The sequence below is a fragment of the Chionomys nivalis genome, chromosome 18 (genome assembly GCF_950005125.1).
Source record: "Chionomys nivalis chromosome 18, mChiNiv1.1, whole genome shotgun sequence".
NCBI lineage: Eukaryota > Metazoa > Chordata > Mammalia > Rodentia > Cricetidae > Chionomys > Chionomys nivalis.
In genome coordinates, this window is record NC_080103.1 from 17,630,990 (window position 1) to 17,654,750 (window position 23,761).

The window sequence follows — 23,761 nt, forward strand, 5'->3', positions numbered from 1 at the left end:
ACCTTTCCTTGGTTGCTTTCAACTTTTCCTCTTTTTCTTAGATATTTTGCTTGGCAGTCTACCCCCCCCCCCCCCGCTTAGCATAGGTATTTCAATTCATTCTGTGTGAGATTCACTTAGCTTTTTATCTGCAAGTGGACATACATGTGTGTGTTTTGTTTTTGTTGTTTTTAAAATATCAAATGTAGCTTCTTTGTAGCTACTCAGGAACTCTAAGGTTTCTGTCTGTGTTCTAGTTGATTTTTAGCTCTATGTCCCAGATTTTATAATACTGTCTTTAGGGAAAGGGGATGTGGCTCAGTGGTAAAAGAAAGTGCTCACCATGTACAAAGTCTTGGGATTGAGCCTTGGCAAGCCCCAAAGAATGAAATAAATTGTCTATAGACAGAAATGCAGGGTGATTGTGATTATCTTTTCCTGTCAGTAGTTCCTGAATATAATTATTGCCTTTTATTTACTTTTATAGACGATTAAATATTGGCTATTCCGTCGTGTTTAAAAAGGGAATATCTTTAACTTTAGTGTTTTTATGCTTTATTGTAATTTTGTGTTACTGAGAATTTATATGATTGCTTAAAACGTGTATATATGTGTGTTTTATGTATATGTTAAAAGATAATATGATACTGAGATGATTGCTGCGTTGACTTGCTCATCTCCAAACTCTGTGATAACTATATGACAAATGCTGTTGTTAAATCTCTGTGAATATGCTTTTATTCTTTTTTAAAGTAACAGCATATACAAGTAATAGCATATGGACTGATCATGTTGTATTTAGAAACATATACATGTATATACATCTGCATATATGCATGCAATAACAATTAATGCAAGAAAAGATCCTGAATTTTGAAGGGGAGCAGGGATGAATGTTTGAGAGGGCTTGAAGGGAAGAAAGGGAAGAGAGAAATGTAATTATTGTCTAATCTCAAAAATTAAGAAAATAAGAGTTATTCACCGTTGAATACAAAAAAAAAAGATAATATATAAAGATCACTTGAGTGGAACTTTGTAAGTGAAGTTTCTTTACAGTCATTCTAAAGAAATCATTTTCTTGGTATTTGGTTGACTTTGACATTTTTGTATAGATAGGTCTTATGGCTGAAATTTAGAATCTTAGGTGTGTATTCAGTGACTTAAAAGAAGGGGTACCCAGGGCTAAGTTTATAAACAAAAAAACACAATAAGAAACAAACTGATCCTAATCCAGGCTGGTTAAGAATCTTTTTTGGTTTTTCGAGACTGTGTTTCTCTGTAGACCAGGCTGCCTCTGCCTCCTGAGTGCTGGGATTAAAGGCGTGCACCACCACCGCCTGGCAAGAATCTTATATTATGGCAAGAGCAGCAAATTCTTTTAACTCTGGCCATCTCTCCAGCCTTCTCTTCTGTGATTGTTTTACCACTCTATGTTTCATTTTGTTTGCCATCATTTTCTAATCCTTAAGAAAGTTATCTTTGCTGCAAACATCACCATCTACTTCATTAATTGTGTCTATAACTCATTTTGTGGGCTTCTGCCCAAGATGCCTTTGTTGCTGCAGTTCTTATCACTGTCAGATAGAGGAAGGCTCTGAATTCCGAATCTGCTTTTCCATTAGTTCATCTGCCATGTTGCAAATGCAGCCAGTTTCTAAGATAAAACCCATTCAGTTTGTTCACTTCGCATGTTTCAGTAAGGAGACACAAAGAACCTAGTTCCTTTCGCAGAATGTCTGAACCCTTTCTCTCAAGGTCTCTGTGCATATCCCTTTTTGCTGTCGCAGCTGTGAGATTTTATATTGTAACACTAAATCATTTAAAGTTACTGAAAAGAGGCCTGAGGAGATTCTTCAGTTTGTAAAGTGCTTGCCTTGCAAGAATGAGGACTTGAGTTCAATCTCCAGCATTCATATTAAAACGCCAGGTGTGGTATTGCACACTTAAAACCCCTGCTGGGCATGTGGAGACAATTGGGTCCTTGGGGCTTGCTGACCAGTGAGCATATCCTAGTCCATGAACCCTAGATCTTGTTGGGAGATGGCTTCTAAAATCCAATATCCTATGTTGACCCTTTGCCTCTACATATGAATGTGAATACACATAAAATAAAAAAATTAACAGTGGCTGGAGACATGGTTTAGAAGTTAAGAGCATGGCTACTTTTCCAGAGGAGCTGGATTCAGTTTGTGGCACCTACATGGTGGTTCGCAAACAGCTGTCACGACATTCTGGAGGGATCTTCAGGTCTCCAAGAGCATCAGGCATACACATAGTGCTTAAGTACGGGTAGGCAAAACATTCATACACATGAAATGATAATAGTAGTGCATTTTCTTTTTGCTTTTTTTGTTTTGTTTTTGAGACAGGGCTCTCTGTAGTAACAGTCCTGGATCTCCCTATATAGACCAGGCTAGCCTTGAATTCATAGAGATCTGCCTGCCTCTGCCCCCGAGTGCTGGGATCAAAGGCATGCACCATGCCTTTTTAAAAAGCAAAATGTTACAAAGAATAACAATGACTTGCTATAAATCTTTAAGGTGTCCACAATTTCTTTTTGTGTTTTGACAAATGTAATTTTTAGAACAGTCTGATAAAGTTAAATATCATTATGTATCTTACTGAAGAGAACTAGGATGTAGAGTCATCTAACTCTTGACTGTGAACCATAATATATCTAAGTCATGTCAGAATGATAAAATGCTTTATCTAAAATGTGGAAGCCCCTTCCATCGCAACTGGAACTTGCTCTGTAGTGCAGGCTGGCCCTAAACTTAAAAAGGAGAAACCCTTACCCCACCCCCCAACCAAATGGTTTTCTCAAAATGGTTTCTTAAAAGTGGTTAAACTGGAGGCTCAGAGGTTAAGAGCATTGCCTGCTCTTCCAAAGGTCCTGAGTTCAATTCCCAGCAACCACATGGTGGCTCACAACCATCTGTAATGGGGTCTGGTGCCTTCTTCTGGCCTGCAGGCATACACACAGACAGAATATTGTATACATAATAAATAAATATTAAAAAAAAAAGTGGTTAAACTGGAGTTGGATGTAGTGGTAATCCCGTATGGAGGCCAGCCTGGTTCTTCTACATAGTGAGTTTTAGGATAGGCAGAGCAAATGGTGAGACCCCTCTCAGAAACAAACAAAATGGTTAAACTGTGACTTACATATCCTTGGGACACCTCACAATCAGTTCTCTGCATTTTGGATAGCCTGTTGCTATTGTAGACACAGAAGATCCCTAAGAAAGAGTAATTGACCAATGTTAACTATCCTAGGAAGTGGAAAATTACAATGCAGGAAGTGAAAATGATTTAGAGAAGTATTAGCGTGAGGCCTGGCCAGGAGTTGACTAGACCAGAACTGTGTAACCTGGAGAAAGACAGATATGCTACAGCCGAGGTGGAGGATAGCTGGAAAAGGGCAAGGCGCAAATTCAGCTTGACCTGGCCTGAGGAATACATCTCTCTGTGTTATACTTTTTCTTATGCAGTCATGTTAAAAATATATTAAAATAAAGTTTTTTAATTAAAGAATTCTTTTTGTAAGATAACTGAGTAGCGATCTCAAACTGAGAATAGAGTATGCTGTTGGCATTAGGATTCCTGACTCAGACACCAAAACATATGAAAAGACAATGAGTTTTTATTAAGAAGTACAGAAGAGAAACTTTCAGAATGGTCTGAGTTTAAGGTATGGAATAGTTTCTAGTTCTTTGATTTTTTTTTCATGCTATCTATGAATTTTGAAGGTGGTTCCCACTGTATGCTTAAAACGACTAATAGAAATCTCTGTGACAATCGTTTTTTCCATTTATAGTGAATATCAAGAGGGAAAGTATAGATTCAATCAATCCATTAGATTCTTTTAAAAATAGAGAGGGTAGGTGAATAATAGCCTTTTACCCAAAAATTATCTTACTTAATCAAAAAATTGAATCATACAGTTTGTATTTAATTGGGTATGGTTTCATTAGTTATGCATAATGTTTGTGAGATTTATGTTGTTATAGTAACAGGATAGATTTATATAATGTTAAGCGCCCCCCCAGCATCCTCTACTACGTATTCCTTGTATTGAGAAATAGCAGTCAGTTGTTGGAATTAAAATGCCATATGAACATTGGACTCCTAAAAATTGGTTAAGCTGGTAGATTTTATTATATTTTATATAAAGATTTTATTATATATGTATATATATTTTACCACAAATAAAGCTAGCACCTTTCCAGCTATTTTCTGTAATACAGAGATCCATGCTCTACTTTGTTGAAGCCAACCTTGGCCTTAGTCTCCTAATTCTCCTGCCTCTTCCTCACCTTCCCTTCTGTTGTCCTCCATTCTTCCTTTTTTCAAATCCCACTATTAAAAAACTTTTTGGTAACAAGTGTTCTTTTATGTTAATTTTACAGCTTTTTCTTTAAATATTTTAGCTCAGGCACCAATTCTTGAGTTTACAGTTTTCTTGCTCATTTAAATTCTTGCCTTTCCATTTGTGATTTCAGTATCCGGTAAATACACAGCAGTAATTTTGTTATTATCTTTAATTCCTCATCCCCATTGACCCACTTTCTTTCTTTTCTTTCTCTTCCCTTTTGCTTTTTGGAGACAGGGTCTCACTTTATCCTAAGCTGGTATAGAACTCACTTTATAGCCCAAACTGACCTCAGAACTTGCAATGGGCTGATGGGAGTTCTTCATCAGCCTCCCAAGTGTTAAGATGGTAGAGGGAGAAGGCCTGGTTCTGCTTTGGTTAGGCATTCAACTCTCTTTCTCTCCCCTCCCTTGTAAAGGATAGCTTGTATTTATTCTTTGATAGTTTGATACATGTAAATAATGCATCTTGAACATATGTACCCCAGTTTGTATTCTACTCCCAGGAATCCCTTCTCTTTCCCACATGCCCACACGCTCAACACTGCCGATACCCCCTTTTTGTGATCTCTTTTTATCCTATATCCTACTCAGTCAAGTTAGTGCTACCAGTTGTGGAATACTGACTGGCTTGCTGACTTGATCTTGTGTGGGTGGATCATAACTATAGTGAGTCCATGGATGGAATGACCATTTCATATTCCCTTCCTGTCCTCTGGCTCTTATATTCTTAAGCCCTTCTGTGATATTCTGTCAGCTGGGGCAGGGGTGGGTGGGGTGGTATTGTTGATACAGGTGTCCCATTTAGTTAGGCCTGAGAACTCAGTGGAGACTTATTTATTCTTAGCACTTTGACCAGTTGCAGGCCTGCATTAACTGCTGGGTATTGCAGAGAGAAGTTTCTCTGGTTAGGATTGAAGACAGGCCTAATCTATGGATCTGAGCATAAATATTTAGAAGGCAGTTTGACAACTTGTTTAGCAGAAGAACAGTAGTAGTAGGATTCTTGTCTAGGCCCTATGACCTCTCAAGCCTTGGACTTTAGGCCAGATTCATAGTATGGGGCCCAAATCTTATTCTGTGTAATTAAATCCAAAGTAATTGATCACCCCCATAACTTTCATACCATTATTATACATACCATTGGGCCCATCTGATTTCATTGCTGTACTCTTAACATTGCCTTAATTGACTTCTCACGTCACTAAAATGTCTAATCTCTCATAAAATCAATTATTTTAGCTGGCTTGGCTACCCTGACCTCTTGCCTGTGCTTCTGTCTGCGTTTGAACTACTCTTATACTGTCTCATTTAGGTTTTGTGCCGCTTTTAGTCTTACATTTCTGTTGCGTGATCTTCCTAGAGTGGTCTGAATTTTCACATTCTGCCTAGATCCCCCCTCCCCCAGGGGTTTCTCTATGTATCCCTGGCTGTCTGGAACTCACTCTGTAGACCAGATTGGCTTCGAACTCAGAGATCTGCCTGGCTCTGCTTAGAATTCTTCAATGGCTTCTTGTTACTTAGAAAACAAAACAAAGAAGTGACATAGTATACCTGGCCCTTGATACTCAGTTTATTTTAAATTAGGCTTTGTCTCATATTATGGCAATTTGCATATTCTTTGACTCTGTAGAATACAAATGCACTGAACATTTGTCTGAAGGGCTTCCCCAGGTATTGAAGCTATTTTCAGACACCTGGTTTTGGTACAGCGTGGTATCGGTGCATATTTGTGCCTGCTTATTACTATACTGTGAACCACACGAGTCTTTTTACTTACATAGAAAGTACACTAAGGAACAACAAAGAAGCTGCACGGTGGTGCACACCTTTAATCCCAGCACTCGGGAGGCAGAGGCAGGCGGATCTCTGAGTTTGAGGCCAATCTGGTCTACAAGAGCTAGTTCTAGAGTAAGCTCCAAAACTACAGAGAACCCTGTCTCGAAAACCAGAAAAAGAGAAAAAGAGACATATAAAAATTAATTTGTTGAGTTAATAATTTATAAAAATGAAATAAAAGTATCCTAGTAGCCAAGGGGTTTGGATTTGAACATTAAATCTAAATTTCTAGTGTTATAATTAGAAAATTTGAGCATGTATAATTATTGATATTTTTAGAGTAAAAGCTGCATTGATGTCTTTATTTGATAGAATTTCTTTGGAAAGCCTCATAAAACATAGTAGATAGTTAAAAATCAAATGCAAAATTGCATGTGTATTATGACTATAGTTCTATTTCAAAATTCTTTTTTTTTTTTTTTTTTTTTTTGGTTTTTCGAGACAGGGTTTCTCTGTGGCTTTGGAGCCTGTCCTGGAACTAGCTCTTGTAGACCAGGCTGGTCTCGAACTCACAGAGATCCGCCTACCTCTGCCTCCCAAGTGCTGGGATTAAAGGCGTGCGCCACCACCGCCCGGCAAATGTGTAACCCAGGCTGGCCTCGAACTCGTGATCCTCCTGCCTCTGCCTCCTTCAGCAAATCCTACCGGCGTGCGCCACCACTACCGGCTCAGAATTCTTAATTAGATTTGTGGGTGTAGATCTATTTTAGAGTACTTGCCTAGCATGTGAATTTGATTTACAGAACTCAGTCACTGAGTAGATAAACACAGACTGATAGCAGCTATTTTGGAACGTTAGTGATTTTGACAGTATTTGTATATCATGTTGTATTTTTTTTTAAAAGGTGTGCGCCACCAGTGCCCGGCTAGTATGTTGTATTTTATGATTTCAATTGTATGCACCTTATTCAGATACTTGGATTAAAAAAAAAAATAGACCTCCTCAACTAAAACTCTGATGTAAGAGTACTCACAGTTTTCTGAGGAAGGTTTTCTTTCATAGTGGCTTTTCCAGACAGGAGTTACTGGATTGCCAGTTAAAAGTTGCTGTTGTAGCGATATACAAGTGACCAGCAGCAGATAGTTACTTCAAAATTGACTCATAACTATTATTTCCTATATATTAATTACAAATTCTCTGTTTTGAATATAGTTTTTGTTTATTTGTTTTAAGGTATCAATTTTTGGAAGAAGCGTTTCAAAATCAGAAAGGTGCAATTGAAAATCTGTTGGCTAAGCTTCTTGAAAAGAAGAATTACGTTCATTTTGCAGCTACACAAGTGCAAAATAGGTAAGTTCGTTGAGTAAAAAACAATTTTGCTTTAAGGATTATTAAGGAAGAATATATCTACATTAGATTTATTTTCCTACTACATTAAACATTCATAGAGATGTAATTTATAATAGACCGTGATAAAATTTGAGCTTGATGTATTTGTTAATTAAAGTTTACCAAAAACATTTAAAAATTTTAAGGATACATCTTTGAATTTTTATAATTAATAAGACTATAGTGTACATGAGCTTTGAACTTGGAAAATAAGTTAGTATGGAGAGAACTGAATTATAAAATTAAAGGTAGAAATTGTGTGGAAGATATAAAGAGAATATTGATAATGGACAAAGGCTTTAGTGGGTAAGAATTTTTGATGTGGAAGCATGAGGACCTAACAGCCCAGCACCCATATAGAAAGCTAAATATGGGCTGGCTGTACACCTACCGTAAGCCCAGAGCAGTGAAAGGTAGAGACAGGAGGATGACTGGGCCTTGCTGCCCACCAGCCTAGCTCCAGGTGCATTGACATCATTTCAAGGAAATGAGGGGAACTGATACAGAGCAGGGCATCCAGCATCTTCTCTGGACTGTACCCTGTGCTCTCACCCACACATAATGTATGCAGGCACAGCACAATTAACTTACATAAACATAACGAAATAACCCACAGTAGTGAAGAGATTTATTTTCCCACCAAACAAACGTTCCAAACTACTTATTTTACTAGTAGCATTACAAGGTGAATCTATAATACAGATTTTTGTCATCCCAAGTACCCAGCTGCTGTTATTTTTATCATTGCCGTGACCATTATCCTTATTATTTTATAATTATTCTATTTAGGCACATTTATTTATTTTTTGTACTTAATTTTTTTAAAACTTTTTACTTTTTCTTTGTGTCTTTTATATCATGTATCTCAATTCCATTCATTTCCCCATCCTTTTGTTTCCACCCTCCGCCCTTTCATCCTTTCCCCAAAATAAAAGAAAATTTAAGAGGAAAAAAAAAGAAGGAAAAATCAATCTCATCATGGAAGTAGTGTGACATGGTAAATTCTTTATCCACATATCTTTACTTGCAAGTGTTCATTGTAAAGATCCAGTTGTTGTCCTGTGTTGTGGAGATCCTGCGGCTTTGGGTATGCAGGACTGGCTTAGGTATATTTATAAACAAACTCGATTATTTATAGGGATAGTGATAATAAGTGGTGGTTTTTTTTTGTTGGTTTTTTTTGTTTGTTTGTTTTTGTTTTTGTTTTTGTTTTTCGAGACAGGATTTCTCTGTGGTTTTGGAGCCTGTCCTGGAACTAGCTCTTGTAAACCAGGCTGGTCTCGAACTCACAGAGATCCGCCTGCCTCTGCCTCCCGAGTGCTGGGATTAAAGGCGTGCGCCACCACCGCCCGGCTGTGGTAATAAGTTCTAAAGAGAGCAAATTAATAAGGTTGGGACTCTTGTTTCTGGAAAAACACATACTCGGAACTGGATGGAACACTTTAAACCTAGAAATTCCTGAGAGTATGAATTAGATTGTAGTTAATTGAGTAGACTCAGTGATCTTGAAACTTTGTCTTGAATATTGAAACCACTAGTTAGTTCATGATGGTAAAATGACACATAATAAGACATACAAAGTATTAAATATTTGAGTGAATAAAATTAATGGTTTATGGTTGAACTTTTCATCTTCAGTGAGACCAAAAGAAAATAAAAGGCCAGACTGGAAAGATGGCTCAGCAGTTGAGTACTCACTGCCCTTCTAGAGGATCCAGTATTGGTACCAGAATCCTTGAGTCTGGCTTGTATGGTTTCTGGGATCTGAACTTCATTCTTTAACTTTGCAGCGAGTTCTGTTAATCAATTTTTCTCCAACTCCGCTCCCTATTATTTTAAAATTTTATTTAATGTTTTTCTATTTGCAAAGTACTTTTTAAAAAACATCTGTATGTGTGTTTGCTTGTTTATCTGTAAATGCAGCAGTGCGTACCCACAGATTCCAGAATAAGGGATTAGAACCTCTGGAACTGGAGTTACAAATGGTTATGAGCCTCCTGTTATGGGCACTGAAAATGAACCTAAGTCCTCTGCAAGAGCAACAAGTGCTTTTAACCACAGAGTCATCTCCAGCCCACATTATTTTAAAATTTTATTTTATTTTTTATATGTGTGAATGTTTTGCCTGTGTGTATATCTGTAGCACTGCATGCCTGGAGCTTAAAGAGCCCAGAGGGTGCTATATCCCTTCAAACTGGTGTTGCAAACGGTGGTGAGTTGCCACATGGGTTCTGGGAATCAACCTTGGAACCTCTGAAAAAGCTCCAAATCTCTGAGCCAGCTCTCCAGTTCCTCCCACCCCCAGTAGTTTATAATGGATACATTTTAAAGTACAGTAAGTCTGAGACTTTTCTCAGCTTCCAGCATGCATCGTTACTTCTTGTTTTTTTTTTTTTTGTTGTTGTTGTTTTGTTTTGTTTTGTTTTATGTTGGAGGTCTGAATATAATACTATCCATGGGGTGTGTGTGTTGTGTGGGTGGGTGTGCATGCGTGCGCACACTTAGTATTTGGGGTAGCATTTCAAGACTAGCTTTCTCTGTGTAATAGTACTGGCTGTTCTGGAACTCACTTTGTTGACCAGGCTAGTCTCAAACTCACGAAGGTCTGCCTGCCTCTGCCCCCCAAGTGCTGGGATTAAAGGTATGCGCCACTACCTCTCAGCAGTAACTTTTTATTTTTTGTTTTCCATTTACTTTAGTAAGAACAGAATTCAATAAAAGTTGCAAATAAGTATCTAAACAAGCAGTGATACATAGACAAAGGAGGAAAAATTGTATTAAATTGATGAGAATGTGTGAAAAATTGTAATGTATTTGGCTGCTGAAAGAGTGCATACAATAGTAGAATACATAAAAGATAGAGACTAGATATTATGGTTGGGTAGTGATATTTTACTTTTATTAATGAGATGACTTCTCATTTTATAAATATGAAAGCAATCTAACATTTTATATTTGTAGCCAGAACTTTAATATGTGTAATTGTAATAGGTAGATATATTTATTTATGAAATATGTAGGAGCTATTTTTAAAAATGGATTGTTTTATAATCTTTGGGGATAAAACACATTCTTAGCAATAAAACAGACCCTGGGTCAGTGCTAACAGGTGTACTCCCTACCCCCAATGATTTAATATTTTACTCTCTGAGGTATTAAGCCAGTTTGAGAGGAAATTATATAGCAATCTTAACTAGAACCCATTTTTGAAGTGATAAACCTTAAAATGAAAATAGATGCTGCTTTTAAGTGAAATTTCTGCCGTTTCAAAAGGTTGTAACTAATCATTGTGATATTCTTTTGTATTTTGTTTTCAGAAAGCATCTTAGGTGAAAATTTCAAATATGATTAGACAATATATGTAGTAAATTTGATTGACAGTGAATAGTGCTAAGTATTTGTATCACATTCGTGCCATACTAGATATTCTACAGATAAATAAACTGGCCTTCATAATCTTAATTTAAATCACTAAATATTGAATTTATTCTTTGTGTGACTTTGAATCTAATTAAATGGTTAGGTCTGCTACAACATAAGTTGTGTGTAGTCCGAAGCTGCTTGTTTGTTTCCTGCTGCCCAAACCTGAAATAATCACACAAAATCTGTGTTAATTAAAACACTGCTTGGCCTATTAGTTTAGGCATATTCCTGGCTAACTCTTATATAGGCTCTTGGTTTACTGGTAAGGTTCCATTTGGCGTCTCTCTCCTTCAGTGGCTACATGGCTCTTCTTTGACTCCACCTACTCTGTCCTCTATCTGTTTGGAATTCCCACTTTGTTCTATTCTGCATTGCAATAAGCCCAAAGCAGCTTCTTTATTATGGTATTCACAACATACAGAGGGGAATTCCACATCACCTGTGCATGCTGACAAATAGTGCCTAGTTGAATGTTTCAGACACAAGTTGTGTTTATAACCTAATGATGCATTTTTCTTATTCAGGATTAAAGAAGTAAATGAGACTAATAAACGAGTAGAACAAGAAATTAAAGTGGCCATTTTCACCCTTATCAATGAAATTAATAAGAAAGGAAAATCTCTCTTACAGCAGCTAGAGGTATGGTTAAAGCAAAAGTAAAACAAAAACTACTTCTCTTGCTGTTCTCAATGTTTATTCAAACCTCTTTTAAATGGGTGGGGTATGTTCTTCCTTGCAGCGTTTTTCTGAGAATCCAGGACTGCTATTATGGGATAGAGAACTAGCTTTTTACGATTACTTTGTTGTTAATTTTAATAACACTTTGATTTTTGGTTTTTGGCCGACTTGGAAATCACTATGTTAGTCTTGAACCTATAGAGCATAGCTCTGTCTCCCGAGTACTGGGATGGGAGTCATATACTGCCATGCCTGACATAAAACATTTTTTTTCTTTTTTGAAGCCATAAAACTAGATAATTGTGATATTGTCTTAGGAAAGAATTATTACTAAAGCATGACATAAATGAAAACAAAGCAAGCCCTTTGAATTTCTTTTCTTCCTTTATAGCAAGAAGCCTCAATTTAACTTCTTTATATGAATGCAGTTGGGCTTATGGTTGAGCCATGTATGTATTTCTGTAATTTGCCAAAAATGTTTCCTAGTTTGAAATACATAAACCTTAAACTTAGCTACTAATTTTATAGTATTAGGTCTCTGTGTTTCATATTTTGTGATTAATATGTAGTAATCCAAGCGAAGTTTTTTGTGTTTCTGGGTTTTTTAGACAGGGTTTACTTAGTGTAGGCCTGGCTGACCTGGAACTCAGAGAGTTCTACCTACCTCTGCCTCTCAAGTGTTGAGATTAAAGACATATGTCACTACTGTTTGGTCCCAAATAAAGTTTTAATCTAAATCTTTACTGCTCAAAGTTGATGTGTTCTCAGAAAATTTCAAATGTGAATTTTTATTTATTTCTTTTCTTTTTTTTTCCTTTTTTTGGCTGGGTTTCTCTGTGTGGTCTTGACCCCTCCTAGAACTCATTCTGTAGACCAGGCTGGTCTTAAACTCACAGAAATCCTCCCGCCTCTGCTTCCCAAATTCTGGGATTAAAGGCGTGTGCCATCACTGCCCGTCCAAATGAGAATGTTAGAGAAGTTGAGGTATTTTTTTGTTTGTTTGTTTTTGTTTTGTTTAAAAAACTAACTAGATTATCCTTAGATGGTTGTTTCTATTTCATTTATCCATAGAACCTTTTAAAGGTATGAGAGACAGGTAGTTATATGCAAATGAAAGAAATCTTGTGAACAAGATACTTGAATTTTTGTGTTTTAAATACATTTTGCATTGAAAATTATTAGTGATGTTAAAAATCTTGAACATATTGTTAAAGTTTGGAGTGTCTTTCCTATTGTACTTATATTCAGTGAGTTTTAACTCTAATAGGTTTTTTTTTCTTTAGGATAACTGTATGAATCTAGAGCAGTTAGTATTAACTAATTTTAATATATTTTCATGTATTATAAATACATTTCATACATTTGAAAGTGATCATTGTAAATCTATTTCAAGAACTTCAGAATTTAAAAATGCATGTTAAAATTAAGGTGTATAAAAGAATATTTTTGAGACAGGGTTTCTCTGTGTAGCTGTGGCTGTCCTGTAACTTGCTCTATAGATCAGAATGGCCTCGAATCTAGAGATCTGCCTGCCTCTGCCTCCCAAATACTAGATTAAAGATGTGCAGCTTTATTGCCTGGCAGAGTTGATGATTTCTAGTGAGGCTGCAAATCAACATTCTGTCTATTGAACACTTTCATTTATTTATATTATAAATAAACTTGTTTCCTTTTGAAAAATACTGTTTAGTAAATTAAGTTGTATAATTTGGGGAGAGAAAATGTTTAAGAAAGAAGTGGATAGGTTCTTTTTGGCAAGATGTATAGGACATTGCCACACCTCCTTGGGTAGTGGTTCATCTGGGGCAGTTTATTTTTCCTGCAGCATTTTTCTGAAACTAGTTTTTGTTTGAACTTTGTTATACCAATCTGCTTAATTTCAACCTTAGACCTTTGGAATTTATCATTTTCCCCTTTGTTTGAGAAATTTTAACCTTCTCAAGTTATAACAGTAGGCGGCACTAGCAACTCATATTTTCTTTAACCTAGAAAGTATAGTGAAGATTGTATAAAATGACTCTTCAAGGTCAACTCAGACTGTATTGAATTAATCTAAAAACAGGAAGACACTGTATTTGATGAAAGAAAAACCATAAACTACTGCTGATGTCCTGAATGGAATGGATTAACTTAGAGCAGGAATATTTGGTCCCACTTTTGTTTGTTACTTTCCTTCCTATTGTTCATAGACTCACCAAATAGTTATAGGCTTCCTTTGTACCGTTTCTTGAAGGAAATATAGGCATTTATGTATGTGACTTTTTAAACTCTTCAGTGAAACTCTTGTTCTATTTCAGAATGTTACAAAAGAAAGACAAATGAAGCTACTCCAGCAGCAGAATGATATCACAGGCCTTTCCCGGCAGGTGAAGCATGTTATGAACTTTACAAACTGGGCCATTGCAAGTGGCAGCAGCACGGCACTACTGTATAGCAAACGGCTGGTGAGACACATAGTATTTTTATTTTGACGCAATGGACCTATTATTTACAAGTATAGAATGTTTATATTGTAAAAACAAAAATGTGTTTAAAGTATTAATATGCATTTTGGCTATTATAACCATCTGTATATAAGGATAGAGTAGCTGAGCTTGGTGACTTAACTAATTTGAGCCGGCATTTGGGAAGTTGAGGCCAGAGAATTGTGAGTCCAAGGCTAACCTTAACTACATTTAATTTTAAGACTAATGTGAATTTTTTTCCTTGAAGATTACTTTTCAGTTACGTCATATTTTGAAAGCACGATGTGATCCTGTTCCTGCTGCCAATGGAGCAATTCGTTTCCATTGTGATCCTACCTTCTGGGCCAAAAATGTAGTGAATTTAGGTGAGAAATCATCTCTTGGATATGGTTTGGGCTATTAAGTTGAGAAGAGAAACCATTTAAGCAAATTGTCTATATAAGTTTTTAAACTTTAAAATGTGAGTGACATAAGGAATGTAATATGTTGGAAACTGTTTAGTTGCAGGCTGGCTTTTGCTTTTGGTGCTTGGGGTTTGAACCCTGGCCTCTTGCACACTGAGCATGCTCTCTACTCTTCAGCCCTTGTAGGGTGTGATCCCTTTGTAGCCTTTCCTTTTCAAAATTCACATTGATTGTTTCATATAGAGATGAGTATTGTCTGATAATTCTTATAGTAGTTTATGTCAAGTGGTGCAGTGGAGGAGGAACTTGAGGACACTGCAGTGTTTATAGTCACATTCCAAAGAGTATTTGACAAGAGAAACTCTTTTCACTTGGTAAAAATATAAACTTTGCTTTTATTGCTCCGTATTGTTGGCCTAGAGACCATGGGTGAAAGTTGTATGGGTAGACGATAAAAACAAGAAACAAAACAAACTTGAAAGTGAAAAAGCCAAGCAAGTAGTGCATATTGTAATTTTAGCTGTTTAGGAGATGGAGGCACAAGGATCACTTGAGCCTAGGAGTTTGAAGCCAGTGTAGGTGACACAGTAAGATACTGTCTCTTAAAGAAAAGGAAAATGAAACAAAATGACTCAAAATGGAATCTGCCATCCGTTGGGATATTCTCAGTTTCAAAATAATCATGTTCTTGAGATATGAATTGCACTATTTAAAGTTAGGCATCTTTGGGTAAACGAAAGAAAGCAGACTCTAAGTTTTGCCTTCAGTGCTGTACCAGAAAATCACTCTTGTAAGTGTGTGTGTGTGTGTGGTGTTCTTCATTTTCAAAAAGTGTAAAAGTTATTGACTGTTAGCAGAGTTCTTTGTGGCCTGCCAACAGCCACCTTAAATCATACCTTTTGAGAACTTATTCTCTATTCTCAGAAAGGAACAACTGTATAAAAAGGGAGGGAAATGACTGAATGTATAAATGCTTCAAAACATTCAGGATTTCCATAGAAAATTATTTGTTAGCAGGTTATTCTTTTGCTCTTAACAATGGCAATTGGAAAGTAAATGGGAAGATGGGGCGATGGCTCAGTGGTTAAGAGCACTGGCTGCCCTTTCAGAGGACACAAATTTGATTCCCAGCATCCACATGGCTGTTCACAACTGTTTGTAACTCCAGTTCCAAGGGATCTGATACCCTCTTTTGATCTCTTCAGGCATCCAGGCATATACAGTAGTTGGTTCACAGACATATATGCAGCCAAAACACTCGTACACATTCAATCACACTCGTACACATAGAATCAGTAACCATCATGAGTATCCTGGAGTCTTTCATGGAAGAATTGATTCACACCTGCTGGATCCTTCCTCTAATGATGTCTCTTTCAGTCTCTGGCCAGCTAGCTTGGGTTATGCAGCAGCAAAGACACTGTGCCTTAAGGTGAGGACTAATATCCAAAACTTGTCCTCTGACCTCCACCTGTGCACTGTTGTGCATGCCCACAACCATGCACACACAAAACATGCACATGCATACACATGTCATGCGCACATAGGTGTAAGAACAGATAGTCTATTTTAAATAATGAGCTTATTTGGGGGAGGGTTCAAGGGGCTTTGGAATCTATTTAATTTTTAATTACCGTCTTCAGCCTTAGTGCTCATTTATGCTTTGCTGTTGGATGCTCTGAGGTGCTAATTGTTAGAAGGAAGAAAAGATAGTGATTCGTCTTTAAAGTGGACAATTTAGTTGATTATTTGTAAATCCTTCTTATGTTTTTAAACCCTCAGGTAATCTAGTAATAGAGAGTAAGCCAGCTCCTGGTTATACTCCTAATGTTGTAGTTGGGCAAGTTCCTCCAGGTACAAACCATATTAGTAAAACCCCAGGACAGATTAATTTAGCACAGCTTCGACTCCAGCACATGCAGCAACAAGTGTATGCACAAAAACATCAACAGTTACAACAGATGAGAATGCAGCAACCGCCAGCTCCTGTACCAACAACAACAACAACAACACAACAGCACCCTCGGCAAACAGCCCCACAGATGTTACAACAACAGGTAAGCATTGTGTCCCTCCAATATTGATAGAAATTAGAAAAAAAACCATACGACTACACTTCATTCTGTGTATATGAATTACACATTCAGAGTTACTAGACGGAGTTCAAAGTTCAGGGATGTGGGGAAAGTTTGAGGAATATAGGTATTATGTAAGAACAGAGGAAGTAGTGACATTTTTACCCCTCCATACCACGTTGCCCCACTCCCCCATACAAATAAAATCATGAGCCAAAGAATCAGATTGTTTCTAAGATCTGTTGCATTCTTTAGGCATTTGCTCAAATTTTTCTTATTTTTGGTCTTTTGTTTATGTACTCCTTCACAATCAAGTGTTATCTCCATGTTGAGATGAATTAATGTTAACCCGCCCACCCACCCTCTCTTCCTTTTTCTTTCCCTCTCTCCCAGAAACGATAGATAGAGACTATTTGGAGTGACCAACTTTTTTATAGTTATTCCAGACCTATAAATTATTGGGGCTAGAAAAGAGAGCTTATTCTATTGCTTTATACTATTCTGTTATAATTGAATTACTTTTACTTTAACATTTTATGATTCAAAAACAGATTTGTAGAAATATATGAACTAGATGTGGTGGCACATGCCCTTAATCCCTGTACCTGGGAAGTTCAAGGCCAGCCTACAGAGTGAGTTCCAGACAGCCAGAGCTACACAGAGAAACCCTGTCTTGAAAAAGAAATAAACAAAAACTAAAGTGGAAAATATGAATTGCAATTTTTACTTTTTTATAGCCTCCAAGATTGATCAGTGTGCAAACAATGCAAAGAGGCAACATGAACTGTGGAGCATTTCAAGCCCATCAAATGAGACTGGCTCAGAACGCTGCCAGGATACCAGGGATACCAAGGCACAGCGGCCCTCAGTATTCCATGATGCAGCCTCACCTCCAAAGACAAGTATGCCTAGAGTTACATTTGTAAGAATCATACAATTTTAAAACTAAAAGACATTATTTTTCATAATTAGTTGTTGGTGTGGGTCTTTGATACTTCTGATAATTTGTTTTATATCTGCTTGTCCCAGAAAAAAATATGTGCACAGGAAAATTTGTTTCTTTAAGCCTATTATACTATGAATTAAGGCACTCTTGTGTAACTAAACTAAACTCATCTATAGAGTGAAAAACAAGGAACTTTTGACTTATCCTTTAGTTCCAAATGATAATTCTGAAAATCAAGGTTAGAGCTTTAATTTTCTCATTTTATTGTGCTTTTTAATATGACATTTTAATACTGATAACAAAGAAATTTTTAAGTTTAGGGCTAGTTGTATGTATGTATGTATATGTGTTTATATACTTTTTTTCTGCAGAGTATAGATATGCTTAATCTTAAAAATTATTGTGGTTTAGGATTTTGCTCAGTTGTAGAATGCTTGAAGCCCCAGGCTTGGTCTCTATTACTGTCAAGAAACTCTAAGAGAACAATGATAAAGTAAATTAAGCCAGATTTAGTAACTATGACTGTAATCCCAGTGCTAGAGAGGTAGAGGTATGAGGATCGTAAATTCAAAGTTACCCTTGGCTTCATGGAGATTTCAAGGCCAGCTATGCTACATTAGCCCTTCTCTTAAAAGGCCAACTGTCTTAGGTAAAGATGGAGAAATGGCATAGTGGTTAGAGGCACTTTCTATTCTTACATAGGACTTATGTGTGGTTTTTAGGACTCACCTGGCAGTCCAAAACCATCTATAACTCTAGTTCCAGGATATAATAGCAGCACCTTCTGGCTCTTGAAGTCAGTGCACACATGTGTTGCACAGAAACTCATGGAGGTATCACACAGGCACCTAGATAGATGAATAAAATTTTTAAATGAAATAAAATACGAAAAACAACAAATAAAGCGATTTAGAGGCAAATTTATAATCTTTAAATTATGTAAACTCAGTATGAACTATGATTATAAAATGAAGTGTTTTAAACAGTATTTCAAGTTAAAAATATATTCTTTTTTTTTTTTTTAAAAAAAAAAAACTCAGTGCTTTCTCAAAACATGAACACGCTGTGGACTGAGTATGGTAATGCACACCTATGATTTTAGAACTCAGGAGATAGAGTAGACGTAGCGGGAGTTGGAAGCCAGGCTGGTCTATAGAGATCTTGTCTCAAAAATTAGACAAACATGCTGTAGAGGCTCTTAGAATCACTGGTTAATTTAAAAGTGCAATGGTGATGTTACTATAATAGATTTTGAGCCATAACCACGAGGCTCAAATTTGGGGAATAGGGAGTTTGTCAGTGGCTCAGGCTATGAACACTTCCTTTAGTTCCTAACACTCGCATGGCACTCTCTTGCATGCATGGAGTGTGTTTACATTCAGCTAGACATGCACACATATACAGAAACTAATACTCCTTAAGTAGAATCAAATAATTTCCAAATCAAAGAAAGACTAGGGTAAACTTTTACTAAGTTTGCTTGTTTAGTCTACATGTTAAACACTTAAAGCAATGATTCTGTAGCTCTTTACCAAAATTACACCCAGAAAGATTTCTGAAAAATGTTTGCTTACCTTATATTTAAAATTTTTATATATTTGTAACTAGTGGTGAAAATATTCTAGGATATTGTAAATATTGACTTGAAAGCTAAAAGTGGGATGTAAGATGGCTCAGACAGACACTGGGAAAGTGGGACTTAGAGATCGTTCAGTGGTTAGAGCAGAGGCTGCCCTTCTAGATTCGATTTCCAGTGCTCGCTTGATGACTCATAACCATCTGCAACTCCAGTTTTAGGGGCTATGAATATTTCTGGACACAGTGCATGTGGTGCACAGATGTACATGCTGGGAAAACATATACATAAAAAAATTTCAAAAAGATAGTTATTTTTAACAAAAATTATTGGTTAAATCGAGTGATAGCAAAGGCTTTTCCTAAGATTTAAATCCTTTCTGTTGAAAAGCTACCATTGTATTATTTGTACACAGTTATGGAAACAAAGTAGGTTTATGTGGTTTAAGACGGATGAGGCTGGAGAGATGGTTCAGCAACTAAGAGCACTTCTACTCTTGCAGAGGACCTGGCTTTGGTTGCCAGCGTCCACATGGCATTCAAACTGCCTGTAACTCCATTTCCAAGGTATCTGATGGCCTCTACTGACCTCTCTGGGCACTGCACACATGTGGTGCACACATAAACATGTAGGCGCTCATATACATAAAAAAAGAATACTAATCAAATGATGTAAAAAAATTTTAAAGTATATATTTCTTAAATTAAGTGTAGTCTTTTAACCTTTTCAGTTATATGCCTTTTACTGTTGTTATTTATTGTTAAAATAAGAATAATTGATTCTTACTGTGTTTTGTTTTTATGCAATGCTCAAGAAAATTGATAAAAATTAATGTAATTGGAGAGTAGAATTTTTTTTTATTTTTTTTGGTTTTTCGAGACAGGGTTTCTCTGTGGCTTTGGAGCCTGTCCTGGAACTAGCTCTGTAGACCAGGCTGGTCTCAAACTCACAGAGTGCTGGGATTAAAGGCGTGCGCCACCATCGCCTGGCGAGAGTAGAAATTTTATTACAAAAATATTTTCTCCCTTTTTTGAATTTTCTAATGGAGCTTTTCACAGTTCTGTTTCATTAGTTGGGTTTATTGGCTCTTCATTTTTGTTGATTTGCAGTATCAGCCCCTTTGATACTCAAGTCCTTTTTCAGTTGTGCCTTTGTTTAACTTTGTAATTTGGTTTTAGCTTTTCCCCCCATAGTTTTCAGCAGTATGCCATTACTTTGTCAAGTGAGAGAAGGACAGTTGTGAAAAGACCATTCATGACACAGTCGTAGGCAAATACGTTTTTAAAATAATACCTAGGAAGACTGAAGATGCTGGTTTCCTTGTAACTATTGATATACCCGTGTACCCCTTAGTTCTTGGGGTACTTTTAAATATTGTGAGTACCAAGGTTTAACATTTGAAAGGGTACCAAGAATCAGACCATTAGGTTTTAGAGTTTTCCCTTCAGAAGTCACTGTCAACATTTTTAGTTTTTTAATATTTGATTGATTTAATTTTGTATGTTTAGTGATTTCCCAAAGACCTGCACATATATTAACTTAAATAATCCTCATAGCACCCCAGTCTATGAAACCATTAAGGGATCATTTATCTATATATCACAATTCCTGAGATTATGTGACTGTTTAAAACTTCATAGTATTAGAACTAGGAATTAGTGTCATAATTTCTTTCTTAAATTCATCATTCTTTCTACCATATTGTTAAATTTGTAGTTTTTCTTCATTAGATAGACCACTAACAGATCACAGAATAGTGCCTTCAGATCTGTGCCTTCCATGGCTGACTATTTGTAAACTTGGTGCCTTCTACATCTTTATATCCTTGTTCTGAAGATCATTTCAGTAGGCTGACAAGTTGACAATTATTTGAAAATCTGTTTACCCTAAATAGTACATAAATAGAAAGATTAGTTCAAACTCTTCTCTTGTATAAGTTTGAGAGGCTCCATTTCTTTGTCAGCTGCAGATACTTTTAGTTTAGAAAGGATACACTAAAGATAGTTATATTGTTCTAAGGTATGGTTCAGAGATGGTGGCAAGAGCACATAATTATAATACCTTCTTTCTTAAACAGCACTCAAACCCAGGGCATGCTGGACCCTTTCCTGTTGTATCAGCACACAACCCAATCAACCCAACAAGCCCTACCACAGCAACTATGGCAAATGCAAATCGAGGTCCCACCAGCCCATCTGTTACAGCAATAGAACTAATTCCCTCAGTCACCAATCCAGAAAACCTTCCATCATTGCCAGATATTCCACCTATACAGGTTTGTATTTAAGTTAAACAGATTGTTTAAAATCTCATACTAATTGAAAAAAGATACATATTTCAGAATTTTTTTAGTTTCAGGACCAGTAATTTACTTGAACGAACCTTCTGAAGAGTAAAGGACACATATTTAAAGTTTAAAGTTCCTGTGCTGAAACTGGTATTCCTCCATGTTTTAAAGTTAGAAGAAGAGTCTATTTAAACAAGTACAGTAATGGTTGTCCACTCCTTAAAACCAGTTGAGCAGAGAGTGGCTTGTGTTGAAAGGTTTAGATATCAGGCACTTTGGGAGACATAGTAAAAGAGAAGAAATAATGATGAAAAGGAGAAGATGAAGTGCTGAGGTTTCTCATTTCTTCAGCTTTTATAAATAAAATATTTGAGGATTATACTATTTTCCCCCTATGTGTATGACTTGTTGGGGGTCACCAGGGTGTTAAGGAGCAGTGAAGCTGCTGAAATAGTAGGACCGTGAAACAGGTTCTTACTGTGTATTACTGGCTGGCCTCAAAGTCACTGAGATCATCTGCTTCTGACTTCGGAGACAGGATCGAAGGCATGAGTCACCCAATGTTGCCTGGCTGTGTCAGAGTTTTAAATGATGCTTTTTATAACTTCAAAGTTATTTGAAAACCACTGGCTTCTTGTGATTCTGTCAATCTACTACAATTTCTTGATATTTTAAGAGATTGGGGTCTCTCGACCAAGGAAACGGTAACCGGATTGGTTCTGCAAGGATTAGACTATATAATAAAATGTAATTAAATTTTTGAAATATAAGTTAAAAGGTTACATTTGTAAGTTATCTTATAATTAACAAAATGCTTTCTTAGGCAATTTGTGAGTTTTGATGCTTGAAATCATGTGGTATATGTAACATTGATATTTATAATGAAATAATGGTGAGTAACTTTTCTATGTATGTGGTTGGTAAAAATGTTAGAAATTTTTAAAGATTTATTTATTTATTATACATACAGTGTTCTGACTGCACACCAGAAGATGGCACCAGATCTCATTATAGATGGTTTGGGAGCCACCATGTGGTTGCTGGGAATTGAACTCAGGTCCTCTGGAAGAGCAGCAGCCAGTGCTCTTAACCTCTGAGCCATCTCTGCAGCCCCCAGAAATGTTAGAATTTGGTTCAAACTCTTGATTATAAAATTTTAGACTCTCTTCATTATTCATAGCGACACCAAGAAAATAGTAGACCTGAAAAGTTAGTTTGTCATTGTTTCAAGTATGGTTGCAAGATTGTTCAGCTGTCACCTGTGGTTTTAGGTATTTCCATGGTTTTAAAACTGTAGCATTGGCATCATTATCTGTTTCCTTCTTTTCTTGCTCCTAGAAGCTACTAATAGTTCTTTTGTTTCTGTTATGCACATTTTTTGAAGATAAAATATGTGGGCTTTTATGTCTTTTCATAAAGAAATAAAAATACTTTTTATTTCTTTCACTTAGTGTAATGTTTACCAAGTCTATAGAATAACAATTTGTTCTTAGGGTTGAATAATACTGTGTTGTGTAGAATGTTCTTTCTCTTTTCTTTTGAAGATAAGGTCTTTAAATGTAGAACAGTGTGGCCTGGAATCCACTATGTATCACATGCTAATCTCAATCTGACTTTTCATTTCACTCTCTCACATGGTAGGGTTATAGGCATGTAACCCATGTCTCTTCCTTGCTTTGGATCTTTCACAGTGTGTTCATGCAGTAGATGATGGATATTTTGGTTTCTACTGTTTGCTTCTGAGGACATACTAGTACTATGGGCTTTTGTCTATAACAGTGGTTCTCTTCTTAATGCTGTGACCCATTAGTAGAGTTCCTCATGTTGTAGTGACTCCCATAAAATTATTTTTGTTGCTACTTTGTAACTAATTTTTATACTATTATGAATTGTAATGTAAATACCTACCTAATATGACCTTGTGAAAGGGTCATTTGACCCCCAAAAGGGGTTGTGATTCACAGATTGAGAACCACTGGTCTATAAGCTTGTGTGTGTATGTGTGTGTGTGTGTTATTTCTTTAATATAAAATAAAAATAACTTCAGTAGGGCAAAACAAATGGACAGGAAGAAAAAAGGAGCCAAAGAAACACATATAGATGTGGATGTACACATTCACAGAAATCCCATAGAGATACAAATTTGGAAGCCATAATATATAAACAAAAGACATGTAAGCTTTTCTTTTGTTTGTTTCTTTAAGCCAAGACAAAAAAACAAAAACAAAAGAACTCCAAAAATACCATGTTTTTTTTAGTTTTTACCAGATTTTGTTTTGTGTTGGCCACCTGCTGATGAGCATGGTACTTCCCTTCGGCATTCAATTTATGAAACTGTTGCCATCATAACACGGAAAGCAAACATTTTTAAGAGTAAACTTTGTGTTG

At 36.3% G+C, this 23,761-nt stretch overlaps 1 protein-coding gene across 2 annotated transcripts in view; it reads left to right on the plus strand.

The window, feature by feature from the left end:
- Positions 1-23,761, plus strand: part of Trim33 (tripartite motif containing 33) — a 96,733-nt gene that overhangs the window by 47,125 nt on the left and 25,847 nt on the right. For both annotated transcript variants that reach the window (XM_057793120.1, XM_057793121.1), the window contains exons 5-11: positions 7,364-7,480; positions 11,467-11,581; positions 13,918-14,064; positions 14,333-14,450; positions 16,272-16,546; positions 17,302-17,466; positions 21,164-21,361. In XM_057793120.1, coding sequence (XP_057649103.1) covers positions 7,364-7,480; positions 11,467-11,581; positions 13,918-14,064; positions 14,333-14,450; positions 16,272-16,546; positions 17,302-17,466; positions 21,164-21,361 — 1,135 coding nt within the window. The remainder of the gene's footprint in view (positions 1-7,363; positions 7,481-11,466; positions 11,582-13,917; positions 14,065-14,332; positions 14,451-16,271; positions 16,547-17,301; positions 17,467-21,163; positions 21,362-23,761) is intronic.